Source organism: Somniosus microcephalus, chromosome 2 (genome assembly GCF_052327205.1).
Source record: "Somniosus microcephalus isolate GS21.2 chromosome 2, FLI_Smic_1.0, whole genome shotgun sequence".
Classification (NCBI taxonomy): Eukaryota; Metazoa; Chordata; class Chondrichthyes; order Squaliformes; family Somniosidae; genus Somniosus; species Somniosus microcephalus.
In genome coordinates, this window is record NC_140988.1 from 142,968,918 (window position 1) to 142,984,445 (window position 15,528).

At 46.3% G+C, this 15,528-nt stretch overlaps 1 protein-coding gene across 1 annotated transcript in view; it reads left to right on the top strand.

The window, feature by feature from the left end:
- Positions 1-15,528, top strand: part of anxa3a (annexin A3a) — a 114,588-nt gene that overhangs the window by 26,083 nt on the left and 72,977 nt on the right. The window contains exons 3-4 of the mRNA XM_085963242.1: positions 5,410-5,532; positions 14,524-14,611. Of these exons, the coding sequence (XP_085819368.1) occupies positions 5,410-5,532; positions 14,524-14,611 (211 nt within the window). The remainder of the gene's footprint in view (positions 1-5,409; positions 5,533-14,523; positions 14,612-15,528) is intronic.

The following is a 15,528-nucleotide window of genomic DNA, read 5'->3' on the forward strand; positions in this document are numbered from 1 at the left end:
TTCAAAATTATAAGGTAAATTAAAGAAAAATGATTTCCACTGATCAGTGAGGCAGTAACTAAAGGACATAAATTTAAAATTATCACCAAAAGAATGAAGGGAGAAACTAGAAGATTTTTTTTTTTGCACAATGGGTTGTTAGGACCAAAGACAGTGGTAGAAGCAGAATACATAATCGTTTTTAAATGGAAGTGGATAAGTACTTGAAAAGAGAAGAATAAAAATGGTGTAAGGAAAGGGCAGGGCAGTAAGATTAAATACATCAGCTCTTTTTTAGGAGAGCTGGCACAAAGGTGGTTGAGTGAATGACCTCCTTCTGTGCTGTAAAATACTATGATTCTGTTTAATGATAAATAAGTAGCATTCATCTGAATTTAAATTTTGGTTGAACTATATTCAGGAGAACTTTGTGAGATACCAGAAATTACAGGAGTGTAGATCCACTTTAGCAAAGTGGCTTATTATGTGGCATTTGGGTTCTTTGCCATGCTTGGATGTGGGAGAGTGCACTGCCCTCAGATCAGATACATCTAAGCATTTAATAGTATGGTTTTGCTTTAAAGGGTTCAGTCTTTTCTGAGCGAACATGGAACCAATTTTACCGAATTATCCTCTCCTAACATTGAGAGATAATCACTAATGGAAACTATGGGTTATTTGTTCTTTATTTAGACTGGTTAAAGATACTACTTTGTATGTTTCACATGTTCCTTGTTCAAATCTGTTCCTTTCTAGTCCAGGAGTGTTTTAATATTTATTTTTGCTCTGTCTGTACAAATAATTATATTGAATATATTTGTACAATCTGTTTGTCACCAGTTTATTCTATGTGCTCTGTACTGTTTAGCATTATGCTTTTGCAACATTGTTTCATTCACCTTGTAGCGCTGCTACCAAAGCCAGGGCTGCAGGGACAGCACTGTAAAGTTATTGGGCTGTTAGAAAAAGTTTGTGTGCTACACAACATCATTTCCTTTTTCCCTTTCCACATGTGGGGACAGCGTCCACTAAAAATGTCCTCTTTGACACAGCAGCAATTATATGCAGCATTACATGGTGAAATAGTGGAGATGGTTGGCGGGGGGCATGGAACCTTCACAGAGGGCTGGATTTTGCCATTGGTGGCGGGTTGAGGGCGGGTCAGGTGGTTAGCGGGTCCCGCTCCCGCCTCCGCTGTCAGGCGGGCTTTTTTTTTTTAGCTATTTTGAAGTAATTGGCCAATTGATTCCCAGCGTGTGCGCACCCCTGGCCCAATTAGTTTTTTGGGCCTGAAACTCACCTCTGATGACGCCATTTCTCCAGCTGTATTTAAGGGCTCCAAGCAGCCTTGGTTCATTTTCAGCCTCTATGCTTGTGATTGCTTCTCTTCATAGTGTTTGGAGCTAGTGGGATGTCGACTTCAAGGCCCAAGGCCTCACCACGGTTTAATGATGACTCCCTCAATGCTCTGGTGGAGGGAGCCGGAGCACAAAAGGAGGTGCTGTTTCCTTCCTCTGGGAGGAAAAAACCTCCCCAGCAGACCAAAGCTGTGTGGCTGCAAGTGGCACAGGAGGTCAGTTCCAGATCGATGTGCAGCAGAACCTGGCTGCAGTGCCGAAAGAGGTTCAATGACCTTGTCCGAACAGGCAAAGTGAGTATGACATCACCTTTACCCTCATTCTGCTCCCCATCTCCTCTCAGCACCATCACTCTGCATTGTCAACCTACTCCTACACATCCCACTTTACCCTTACATCCCTTGCACCCTTAACCATTCCCTCTCTCTCTATGTACACAATCACTTCACTATTCGACTATGCTGCCCTCACACGCCCTGTCACTGTTATGCTATGACAACAACTAACAACACACAGGGAGGGCCCTTAGTTGTGGACTTCATCCATCTTTGTGTCCTCCTAAGCATCTATGCTATGGATTATCTACACTCACTCCATCATTCTCACTCAAACTCCACTTGTGTCCCTCATTGCAGGAAAAGAAAGCCCACAATAAGAGGGAAAGGGCGAAGACCGGAGGAGGGCCATCCTCAATAGCCCATCTCACCAGCGCTGAGGAGGTGGCCCTAGAGATCGTTGGTGCTGAGGAGGATGTGGAACTGGGGAACGGACAGATGGGCGCATCAGAGCAAGCTGGTGACAGAATAGTTTTGCATCTCTCTCATTGACATTGCATGAGTGACTGATATGGCTTCTGATGCTCATACAGATTGACTTATGATCATCTGCACTATTCAATGTGCATGTTATGTGTATATCACATGTCTAACTCATGCCTTTTCTCCCCCACAGGACCATTTACAGACCCCCTCCCCACTGTCCAGGAGGAAGAGGCTGAGCCGGAAGACTCTTCAGAGGAACCTGCAACCTCTGAGGGCACAGCATCAGCAGAATTAAGCGCACCCAGCACCAGCGCAGACACTCACACCTTGGTGGGACCTTCGGGACATAGAGTAGAGTAGAGTTGTTACCTGTTGTATCACATCTCACAAGTGAGCATCAGCAGATGGTGGAGACTGGGACGGGGTGCTCCCAGCTCGGCTCAGCTGCATGTTGACCCTGTGCCTCTGGGTCCATCCAGAAGGAGAGCGATGCTGGAACTCCAGGAACAGGTGCAGGAGTCTCTGGCAGGTTTTGTCTCCAGGGTTACTGCGAGTATGGAGCGGCTGGAGGAGTCCAATGCTAACATGAGCAGAGCCTTTGTGGAGGCATTGGCGCATGAACGCATCACCGCGGAAAGGATGGCTACCTCCGTGGAAAGGATGGCTATGGTAGAGGAGAGGATGGCTATGGCCATGGAGGAGCTAAGTCGCCAGAGTGTGGAAAACATGGTGAATGTTCAGAATAGAATGACATCTCTGGAGGAGCGATGGGCAGCTATTGAGCATAGAAACCAGACCTTTATGGAAGTCCTCTGGAAAAGACTGCCAGTGCAGATACGGGTCCTCATGGCACCCCCCCACCCCCCCCCCCGACGTGCAGCAAGGTGCTGTCCAGCCACTTGCTTGCACTGAAGTGGGGCCGACTCATGCAAGGGATGTTGGTGGTCGAGAACAAAGAAGTGGGGGCTCCTCTCCAAGCACTCACACGACCATGCCACTGTGGAGCACTCGGTCAGAGCTCCACTAGAGTCCTCACCCAGCTGAGATGGGGGTCTCAGCCCCTGCACAGCCACAGGAGGAGCAGACTGTTGGCGAGCCCTCACAGGCTCGCAACCCCAGAGGACACCCGCCAAAGGTGTCGAGGTAGGAGCAGCATGAGAGTGAGCAAGGGGCCTCCACATTTGCTGAAGCCACAGGGGAAGCACCACGTAGGAGCATGTGTAAGAGGAAGATAAAGCACAAGTAGTCACAAGGGTAGTCACTTGGGTGTTCTGTTGTTTTTAATTGTTAAATGCCATCCTTTAGTCAATGTATTAAAATGAAGTGATGGCAAACTGTTGAAGTTCTGGATGCTGTCATTTTAGAAATGGAAGTTCCACATTGAGGGCTCAGGGCGAATTGGATTTGTCATGATGGTGGTCAGAGTGATAGGAAGCCACAGGTTCTTGCCCAGTGTCTATGGTGTGGTAAGAAGGTGCCAGCCACATGTGTTTGAATGGGCAACTTAAGCAAATCTGGCCAAGATGAGTACATCCCTTGCATCGCTGGCAGCAATGTGCTCGCATGCTGCTGCAGCTGGTTGATACGCATCCGCAAAGTCTTCATTCTCGTTCTCCTCCTCCTCATCTGAGGACGCTATGCGCTGAGCCACTTGTTCCTCAGGCAGCTGCAAGGCACGATGCTGTGCAATGTTGTGCAGTGCACAGCAGACCATGCGATTCTGGAGACCCTGGCTGCTGAGTACTGCAGGGCTCCACCTGATCTGTCAAGGCATCTGAATCGCATCTTCAGCAAGCCGATGGATTGCTCGATGATGGATCTGGACGAAATGTGGCTGGGGTGGTAGCGCTCCTCAGCTTCGTTTGATGGCCTCCTGAACAGTGTCATTAGCCACGTCTTCAGGGGATAGCCCTTGTCTCCAAGTAGCCATCCTGAAAGTTGGTTTGGCGGATTGAAGAGCGGAGGCACACTAGACTGGCACAGGATGATGGAGTCATGGCAACTGCCAGGATACTTGGTGCAAACATGCAAAATGTCCTTCTTGTGGTTACACACCAGCTGCACGTTGAGGGAGGGGAAGCCCTTGCGGTTGACAAAAAGAGCTGGGTTGTGATGGGGTGCCTTAAGGGCCACGTGTGCAGTCTATGACACCCTGCACCGTTGGCAAGCCTGCCATATTTGCAAAGCCAACCGCACGGTTATACTTGCTTGATCCGTGGAGAAGTGGATGTAATTGTGTGCCTTTGCAAAGAGGGCATCGGTAACCTGCGTGATGTAAGTGTGTGCAGACGACTGGGAGATGCCGCTGATGTCTGCTGATGAGCCCTAGAAGGGGCCTGAAGCAAAAAAATTGAGTGCGGTGGTGACTTTGACAGCCACTGGTAAGGGGTGTCCACCCATTCCTCTGGGCTCCAGGTATTGGTGCAGCATTGCGCAGATGTCACCGACTACCTCTCGCGAAAGTCTCAGCCTCCTTTGGCACTGCTGCTCACTCATGTTGAGGAAGCTCATACTCAGCCTGTAAACCCTGTTTTGGGGGTATCTCCTGCAGCGACGTGCTCCCCTGCACTGGTGCCTTCTGCCCTGTGCACCATCAGTTGGGTGAGCAGCAGGTTGGCGCTCCTGCTGTTGTTGCTGCTGTTGTGCCTGGTTCTGCTACTGCCGCGGCTGCTCTTCGTCAGAATCTGAGGTCCAGGATGAAAGGAAATAAATGGTTCCCATGATGCTGGTAGATACCTCAGTTGAGGAAGCTCTCAGTCAATGTGGGGGAGGGGGTTTTCCCAGGAGATCACAATGGAGATGGATCTCTGCTTCACCACATCCAAAATCAGTGGACCTGCAAAAAGTTCTCCAAGACCTGAAAAAACAAAGTTCTGCCACCTGCAACTGATCCTCGTTGAAAGCAGAGCGTTTTTATGGTGGCGCTGCAGCTGTTAGGAAGCCAGCCACTTGTGAACCTGACAGGATTAGCTGGCGTGTTTCAGGGGAGACGTGCAGCACACTGGAAATGTGGGAGAATGTGAAAGGCCTCTCAAAATGGGATTATAGAGCTGGGTAGTTAAGTGCCTTAAGAGTCTATCCCGCAGCCTGGAGGCGCGACCGAAATGGACTCTGCAAGCCCGCCTCTGGCAAAGTTGCGCGGAGGCAGGTTGACAGTGGGATCGGAACCCACCATCATTTTTTCAAATTTTCCCAACAGTCCCACCTCAAAACCCGCCTCCTCAGGGCTGGTAAAATCCAGCCCAGAATGTACCTGATTTTTTAAAAATATTAATTTGCAAATGAATCTTTACATTTCTTATTACTGGCAGCCTGCTGGTGGGGTGAATGATCCCTGGTGGCCTAATGGTGGATATATGCCCGTGGGCTGTTGTGGTGTTGGTGAGCAACTTGCCCCGGGAGGAGATCTGGCTCCAGTTCCTGGTAGTGCCTTTGTGAGTATATTTCAGTCTTCCTTAGTGGTGTATTTTCTTTTTAAATGCTGAAATTGCACAGTATGTTCACCAGCACATGGAAAAAAATGTATTAATGTTTCAGACAACTTTTCATCAAAATGTTTGAATGAACAAAGGGAAAAAAAACACAAGAAAAAAGCAGCTCCATACTTACCTGAGTAAAACAGAACTGATGAATAAGACCTGAAACGTTAACTCTGTTTCTCTCTCCACAGATGCTGCCTGACCTGCTGAGCGTTTTCCAGCATTCTCTGTTTTTATTTCAGATTTCCAGCATCCGCAGTGTTTTCCTTTTGTTTTAGCATTTATCTTTTTGTTCTTCACATTTCCTTGACTATGTGTAGATAGAATTGAGTGTAGAATGGAAGTCAATGGTCCTGAATTTCCGATCGGAGGCTTCCTGCGTGTGGATGCCTCCAATCAGCAAAAAATTCAGGAACCTTCCTGCTGGTCCTGGAGATACGGAGGCTTCCGATCCTGGGCCTCTCCTCTTGGAAATGCAGAGGCCCACATATCCCAGGGGTGCATGCAGTTTGCAAGCGCCCCTGAGATCATGTGGGCCAGCTCAGCCAATGGAAGAAGGGAATCCCCCTTCATACTTTTGACAGTTCTGTACGCACGGAACTGTCAAAAGTATGAATGGGGATGACTACAAAAATGCACCAACACACTGAAATAAATAAAGAAAAACCATTACATATATAAAATTAATTAAAATGGCATTTAATTAAATATGTTAAACAAAAATTTAATTTTTTGAAATGTTTTTTATGTTTTAACGGGGCTTAATATAAACTTACCTTATTGGACAGGGTTTTTAATTTATAACTGAGTGATAAAATCTTATTTTTCTATTTTTTAAACTCTTATGCTGGTAAAAACAGGCCTCACGTTTGCTTTTACCAGGCATAAGAATTCTATGACCTTTCAGCGGGCGGAAGCTGAGCAAATAGCACAACTCTCCACCCGTAGAGGCCCTTTTCTTGAGCATGCATTGGATCTGTCAAGAGAATTCTTTTTTTTTTTAAATTAAATTTGGGGTCTGCTCAGTTCCGTCCAGCTTATCTGCCCCTTTCTCTCCCCATTTTATTAGTTTGCATTTTTCTCTGATTGTATCCCCTGATGGTATGATGCTCATTTGCCTGCCCAAATTTTTGTTCCCTTCTGTTGGAATAATCCTTTAGAATGCTGCAAATCCTGCCTAAGAACTTTAGTGAAATGCTGTCCTGCTCCCAGACAAATCTGCCAATATTGAGCTCGAGTAAATCTGTTATGGTTCTCCTCAGTTTAGTCCTTCTCGAGATTCGCAGCACTTATCTCTTGTCTTAGTCTAAGTGTTCTTTGATATTACTGTTCTTGACTTAATCTTGCATCATATTTGACTGTTATGAACTTACTCTTATTTTTTATTGTTGGAATATTACTATTCTGCTGAACAATCTACTCCTGATAATTTGAAGTTGTTTATGCATAGAAATCTGAATTACTTAATAACTTAAATTAGGCAATGTAAGTAAAGCAGCAAAGTGGGAATTTAGTGCTTAAAATTAAGGGTCAATTGAAAAGAAAATTGGGCACAGTGTAAAATGGGCTTCAGATTCGCTGTGAGCCCATTTTGCGTTACTGGCGAAGACCAATTTCACCCCTTCGTTATCACATAATTTGAAATGTTAAATGACTTTGAGTTAAAAGTAGACTGTATATTGTGTAATGTTAACCAATTTATCTTACTTTCTTAATAACAACAGAAAATGCTGGAAAAACTCAGCAGGTCAGGCAACATCCGTGGAGAGAAATTTGAGTTGACGTTTCGGGTCGAACCCTTCTTCAAAACTGGAAAGAAAAGAAACTAGATCGAAGGCAGGCTGCGATCGGACAGAATTTTCTGTTGTTATTTCGGATTTCCAACATCTGCAGTATTTTGCTATCGTATCTTACTTTCTTTATTTGTATCTATCTATCTATCTATCTATCTATCTATCTATCTATCTATCTATCTATCTATCTATATCTATATAAAATAGCTCTTCTGTCTGTCCTTCCGTCTGTCTGTCTGTCCTCTATACACTCAAACGTTTTAGAGCGTACCTACACATGTGTTACATCAAAAGAAAGCTTATGATTCCGGAATGGTCATAAGCGTATTTACTTTCGGTCAGACAAAAATTGTGCCGACGGTATCCAAAAATGTTCAAAATTCTGCTCATTATCCGCTCATTAGCATTGAGTGACGTGAAGGTTGACCGATCGTACAGTCAAGTGACCTGACGGTTGACCAATCGCTGCGTCACGGGGGCGGGTTCATTGCGTGTGTGGGCGGGCCATCCTAGAGTTGAGTGACGTGACGATTGACCAATCCTACAGTTCAGTGACCTGACGGTTGACCAATCGGTGCGGGTGTGGGCGGGCCCTAATCCTTCTGAGCTGAGGTGAGTGCCGCCATCTTGATTCCAAACTCTTCATTTCTTTTCCCACTTTCTGCGTGTTTCTATTCAAATCTAGATTTCCAGCAAAAAAAAGTTGCTTTTAAAACAAAAATTGTTCTTAAAAAAAGTTAATTATTTGTAATCTTTTCTCTAACCTCTATAATTTTCCTACCTTTCACCATTTTTGCAGGCCTCGAAGCCTGGGCCTCTGTTGCCCAGCCACGCCCGAGCTAGGCACCTCCCGTCCCACTCAACAAGCGGCCCGCGATCGCCGCCATCTTTCTAAAGGCTGGGTGGCGTGGGACTGAGGCGAGCGTAGCCATCGCTGCCATCTTAGTAAAGGCAGGCGGGGCGGGAGTCAGCCCGCACGTCAACGTCAGCCCAGAGCGCGCGTGTCAACGTCGGCCCGGAGCGCGACCTGAGTCTGGCCGGGCCTCACGCGCTAGGTCGCGCACCGGCCGGCTCTGAGGCGCTGATGAGCTGGCAGCGTCTCTCTCTCACTCTTCCCCGTGCGGCGCGCAGGCCCAGCCGCAATCGGCGGTCTGAAGCCGGCTCGGGCGGGGGGGGCCGGTGCTCGGGAGGGCGGGGCTCGGGAGGTCGGGAAGGGGGGGGAAGGGTTACCCCGGCAACCGGGCCCGGCCCTCTCTCACAGCCTCAAGCCGGCTCACGCCCGTTCCCGGGGCTTGGCTCCATTTGCGGCCGTGGGCCACTCGCCCTCTCTCCTTCCCTCTGTCTCTCTCTCCTCCTCCCCTCCTCCCCTCTCCCCCCTCTCCTCTACCCCCTCCCCTCCCTCTCCCCCCCTCTCCTCTCCCCCTCTCCTCTCCCCCCCTCTCCCCCTCCCCTCTCCTCCCCCTCTCCTCTCCCCCTCCCCTCCCCCCTGCATCACCCTCTCTCTCTCCCCCTTTCTCTCCCACCTGCCTCCCCCTCTCTCTCTGCCCCCTCCCTCCCCCTCTCTCTCTGCCCCTCCCTCCCCCTCTCTGCCCCCTCCCTCCCCCTCTCTGCCCCCTCCCTCCCCCTCTCTCTGCCCCCTCCCTCCCCCTCTCTGCCCCCTCCCTCCCCCTCTCTGCCCCTCCCTCCCCCTCTCTGCCCCTCCCTCCCCCTCTCTGTCTACCCCCTCCCTCCCCCTCTCTGTCTGCCCCCTCCCTCCCCCTCTCTCCCTCCCCCTCTCCCTCCCCCTCTCTCCCTCCCCCTCTCCCTCCCCCTCTCTCCCTCCCCCTCTCTCCCCCCTCTCTCTCCCTCCCCCTCTCTCCCCCCTCCCCCTCTCTCCCCCCCTCTCTCTCTCCCCCTCTGTCTCCCCCCTCTCTCTCTCTCTCCCCCAGTCTCTCTCTCTCTCTCTCCCCCCCGTCTCTCTCTCTCTCTCTCCCCCCAGTCTCTCTCTCTCTCCCCCCAGTCTCTCTCTCTCTCTCTTCTCCCCCAGTCTCTCTCTCTCTCTTCTCCCCCAGTCTCTCTCTTTCTCTTCTCCCCCCATTCTCTCTCTCTCTCCCCCCCAGTCTCTCTCTCTCTCTCTCTCTCTCCCCCCCCAGTCTCTCTCTCTCTCCCCCCCAGTCTCTCTCTCTCTCTCTCTCCCCCCCCAGTCTCTCTCTCTCTCTCTCTCTCTCTCTCTGCCCCCAGGCTCTCTCTGTCTCTTCTCCCCCCGTCGCACTCTCTCTCTTCCCCCAGTCGCTCTCTCTTCCCCCCAGTCGCTCTCTCTCTTCCCCCCAGTCGCTCTCTCTCTTCCCCCCAGTCGCTCTCTCTCTTCCCCCCAGTCGCTCTCTCTCTTCCTCCCCAGTCGCTCTCTCTCTTCCTCCGAGTCGCTCTCTCTCTCTCTTTCAACAACAACATGCCCTCAAAAAACCCTCGGCACCGCCGGGCACTTCAGCAAGTACTATATAAAGCAGTATGTCTGTATGTCTGTCTGTATGTCTGTCTGTCTGTCCGCTATACACTCAAAAGTTATAGAGCGTACCTACACATATGTTATATCAAAAGAAAGCTGATGATCAGGGGAGTGTCATAGGCATATTTACCAGGATAAGAGTTGAAAAAAGTTTTTTAAAAAATTCCACTGATTTATCATTTAAAAATACTTTAAAGGTAAGTTTATTCTTAGCCCTGTTAAAAACTTTAATTATTTTTTCCAAAATTTAAATTTTTGTTTAAAATAGTTAATTTATGTAATTTCAAGTCATTTTAAAAATGTGATTTAAAAAAAAATTATTTAAAGTTTTACAGTGTTTTTGGGGGTGATCGCCATTCATATATTTGACAGGTCTTCCTGTCAAATGTATGAAGGGAGATTCCCTTCTCTGATTGGCTTCCCATGGCCCACGTGATCCCAGGGACGCTGCGAACTACCTGCGCCTCTGGGTCTGGGATACGTGGGCCCTGCGCACCAACAGTTTGGAGAGGCCCAGGAACGGAGCTCTGCACCTCCCGGGAGCCTTCCGGTCTTGGCGCAGATTTTTCCAGATCGCAGCCCCCGCCTTCAGGAGGCCTGCGAATGGAATTTCTGGGCCCATGGAAAATTAAGGAACATATTTTCAGTTAGGGCCTTGCTTTTAAACAAGTCATTTGAGTACTGTACTACTTTATTTATTGAGACTTCCATGGGGTCTTTAAGATTTTTTTATGTAGGATACAGAACTCTGTCAAAGTAAGGTAGACAACGCTTCCACTTTGTAACTGGTTTCCTGCTTTGCCAAAATAGATTTTTTAAGGAAGCTTTGCAACTGCTGGTCTCATATGCTTGACATAGTTCACTGTACCAAGTAACCATGTTCATTGCTAGGAAACATATCACACTCTCTTAGAAATGAACAGAATTTGTATGTAATATGACTAAGCTTCTTTTAGGATATAATGGACAATATTTATTTCCACTAATTGCATTAGCACAGACAGACTATTGGGTAAATTCACCAATCCCGTGTTCCCAGCGGAGAGCTGTGGTTAGGACAAAGAATCAGTGTTAGTGTTGTAGCCCTATCAATAAGTACCACAGCCTTCAAGCATGGCTGCGTACTGGAAGTTTGGGATTCTGGATTTACATTTCCACTCTTACGTTTCAGGGTGTTTCAACGGCACATCAGCGTGGAAAATGTCGCCTGTAATTCGTTCAGAATGACAGTGTAGCATCATTACTGTACTTTCTCCAGAGTCAGAACCAATATGATGCTGTAAAATATTTTAACGCCTGTTAACCTTTCATGTAGCGGCTTAATGAGTAGAGATGCTGCAATAAGTCATACAAACCAGAAGGTCCTGCGTTTAAGTCCTGGTCTGCACTAGGTGAGGTGATCTCAGCAGTTGGGGCTTGACATTTGGCCTCAACACCCTTGAAAAAAACCGGTGAAGGTTCCTGCTCCTGATTGCTATCCACTGACCATGCTGGAAATGTGTATATGTGACAATCAGATGAGCGAGAGCTGAGCTCTGCCTTCCTCACTATCTACACTTGCACACAAAGAAGAGTCACTTGTGCAAAGTACTGGAGGCTACCTGGTAGTCATGGAATTATACCCAGCAAGAGTCAATGGGCTGGATTTTGTCAATGGAGGTGATTTGGAGGCGGGACTGCTGCTTGTCGTGTCAATGTCCCGCCTCCATCCTCGCCTGAAAATTCAGAGGGATTTTCCCCTGATTGAGCTTGTTAAGCCCGCCCTGCGGGCTCAGCAAGCCAATTAGAGAAGTCACTGACAGATCACGTCAACGTCAGACGTACTATCTGTCAAGACTTCTTGAAAGAAGAAATGACAGCGTTTGACAGCTCTGTGAAGTTGTCAAACACTGACATCCTCTTTAGTTTGATTAGTGTTTGTGGTGAGGACTGAAAAAACATTGTAAAAAAGTAAATTTCAGATGTCTGATGGATCGGAGGGTCCATCGGCCATTACCTGAAATTGACAAGGCGGATGTCCGCTCTCCTGATCCAACATGGATAAAGGCTATAGAAGTAAAAAAAGGTAAGTGAACACCTTTTAAAATTATCACTCACCTTGCATACTTACCACTCCACACTTGCACCCATCACTCACCTCTACACCTTACTCGCAGACCTCCTCCACATTTCCTCCAACCCGGCGGGGTTCTCGGAGGTCGGGAAGCCTTCACCTGTGAAGGTAAAATGGCACTAATCCCTTTTTCTGCCTGTTAACTGCCTGTTAACAGGCAGTTAAAAGGATTAATAGCCTTTCCCGCCTCCAGGAGACAGGACCCGAAGCTGCACATCCTCCTGCCTCCTGGCAAAAGGGCACGGAGGTAGGATGGGGGTGGGTTTGCCACCCGCCCCCAATTTCTCTGATTTGATGTGCTGTCCCGCCTCCATGCCCACCTCCTCGGGGCTTGGAAAATCGAGCCCAATGCCTTCAGGAGAGGAGAGGAGCAAATTTCAAAAACACAAAAATGATTAATGGGTATTTCCTTGCCCCTATTTCCTCCTCCTAAATGATGCAGAACAACATTTCAATACTAATTGATGCATGGTTTACAAACATAGGAACAGGAATAGGCCATTCAGCCGCTAGAACCTGTTCCACCATTCAATTAGATCATGGCTGATCTGTATCTTAACTCCATTTGCCCACCTTTGCCTAACAAAAATCTGTCAACCTCCATTTTGAAATTTTCAATTGACTTAGCCTCAATAGCTTTTTGGGGGAGAGATTTCCAGACCTCAGCTACCCTTTGTGTGAAGAAGTGCTTCCTGACATCTCCCCTAAACAGCCTAGATCTAATTTTACTTTTATGCCCCCTTGTTCTGGGCTCCCTCACCAGAGGAAATCGTTTCTCTCTATCTACCTTATCAAATCCTTTAAACATCTTAAACACCTCAATTATATCACCCCTTACTCTTCTATTCTTGAAGGAATACAAGCCTAGTCTATGCAACCTTTCCTCATAATTTAACCCTTTTCGCTCCAGCATCATTCTGGTGAATCAGCATTGCACCCTCTCCAAGGCGATATGTCCTTTTTGAGGTGCGGTGTCCAGAACTGAACGCAGTTCTCCAGATGTGGTCTAACCAGAGTTTTATACAACTGTAGCATAACTTCCACCCCTTTGTATTCCAGCCCCCTTGAGAGGAGGGCTAACATTACAATGGCCTTTTAAATTATTTTTGTACCTGTCCACTATCTTTTAGTGATTTCTAAACTTGGACCCCTAAATCTCTCTGCTCCTGCACAGTTCCTAGTTTCTCACCATTTAGAAAATACTCTTATCTATCTTTCTTAGGCCCAAAGTGAATCACTTCGCACTTCCCCACATTGAACTCCATCTGCCACAGGTTTGCCCATTCACTTAATCAAGCCCTAATTGTGCCCAGAATTGTTTGAAATAATCAATTCCTTTTGCTACCTTTTTATAAACAGACAGGGCTTTGCTCAGCTGTCACCACTATAGAATGATTCATCTGTGATTCTTTCATAATATGTTATGTTCCACAGGGAATCGTGAAGTCTTGCTGAGGTTGTTTGATCTAATCAGCTTCAATCTCACTACATTTACTTTAATTAGCTCAAATAGTCTATCGGCTTGTCGAGTTTCTGCTTTGGGCTCAATGGGTGATCCTGGTGCAAATTGTGCCCAAAATTGTGCTAGTTTTGAGAAGTGTTTTTTTTCTCAAGTTTCCGCTCAAACTCATTTGTATATCACCAAACATAAAATCTGCCATGAACCAGCGCAATCGAGCAGCATTTTAGAACGTAATTTCTTTTTAATTGCTTAAAAAAAATTCCTTGATATATTTAAGAGTGGTAACTTGGTGCAGTTTGATTAATACAGCTGAAAATGGTTTATCACAAAAATAAGCCTTTTTAATCAGAGTGTCTTGTCCACCACCTGTGAGCAACCCAATTTTAAATAACTGAAAATGACATAAAAAAATATACAGAATCATTTGTGTACAGTAGTCAGTTGCCTAGTAAATTAGAAAAATTATAGCCAAAAGCTTTTAAAGCATGCCCAATGGTGTTTTGGCATCCAAAAAAAGCTTAATTTTAAGAGCCTCCTTGAAGGCTCGCAAATGGGCACAACTAGCGGAAACTTGCAATGGTGATTAATTTGATTTGGGGGCGTGGTCAGTTTTGTGGGCGGGGCCGGCTTCCAGCACGATTTTTTTTAAACTAGCGCAAAAGATCGCAGAAACTCGATTTGTGCTGGATGTAACTTGAACTTGAAATTCTGCGATCTTTTGCATTGGTTTGGCCAATTTCGGGTGCATTGCGCTGGAAAAAAAAGCATAACCTAATGAGCTACATTCATTAGATGATTTAGGCTGTTATCCTCTCTTGCATTGTAATGACAAAGTAATTTGAGGCAAACTCCCTATTACACAACTAGCATTAGAGCAGAATATCTCTACTTCGATCGGTGCCATACCAGTGTTTTATCTTACAAATAAAGTTTGTAGAAGTAATCATCAAAATGTGCTACCTGTAATGAAGGATCAATGACATATTTGTTTACAAATATTGTTCCAGAAAAACTGAATCATGCCATTAAAGTAACTGAACGTGTTATGCAAATGTCACTTTTAATTTACTTAAATGTAATTTCATTTAAACAGGTTGGGAGCCGCGGGACCGTGAAAGATTGCACATGCTTCAATGTCGGCAGGGATGCTGATAATCTTCGCAAGGCGATAATAGGATTAGGTAGGCGTATGTTAAATCGGGACCTGCATTTTAAAATACAGCTGCAATCATTTCTCTACCGAACTTCGAATTCTAATTATTTGCCACCATTATTTTGGCAGAGACCGTATTTTAAATGTTTATTAACGTTTTCTCTTTTGAGCTTGCTCTTGTAATAAGCTGTTTAATAATAAATAACAGTGAGGTTATTAATTAAAGTACACATAATGAATATTATAAAGTCATATTTGTCTAGATAAACCTTCATGAAAGGTGATCTCAAATCTTTATTCTCTTGTCGAGTGGTAAGAATGTGGAACTCGCTATCACGTGGTGTGGTTAAAGTGAATAGCATAGATGCATTTAAGGGAAAGCTAGATAAGCACATTAGGGAGAAAGGAATAGAAGGACATGTTGATAGGGTGAGATGAAGAAAGGTGGAAGGAGGCTCATTTGGAGCATGAACACTGACATAGATCTATTGGACCAAATGGCCTGTTTCTGAGCTGTATAATTATATGTAATTCAAAGTTAATGCAAAAAAGGTTAGAATCATTATTTTTCTGCTTTCTTCCTGGTCTGTATGACTCAGCAGATTATGGGCATAAGAACACAGCCTGGAATTTCCACAGGAGTTCTGATCTCCTGCTGTAACTCCAGCGGAAGATCAGCAGGAACCCCAGAGAAACGGTGGAATCTTTAGGAACAGGAACTGTCATTAGGCCCAACAAATCTGTATCTTTTTTGATAGATCTCAACCACATTTACCCACCTTCTCGCCATTGCCAGAAAGTTCCACTGGGGCTCTCCTGATTGCCTGGCATAACTTTGGTGGAAACCTCAGAGAAATGGTGGGAACAACCATGTACACCATTTCTCCAGAGTTTCCACCAATCTTCTGCTGAGATTATGGTAGGAGATTGGAGAACCCCACCCTG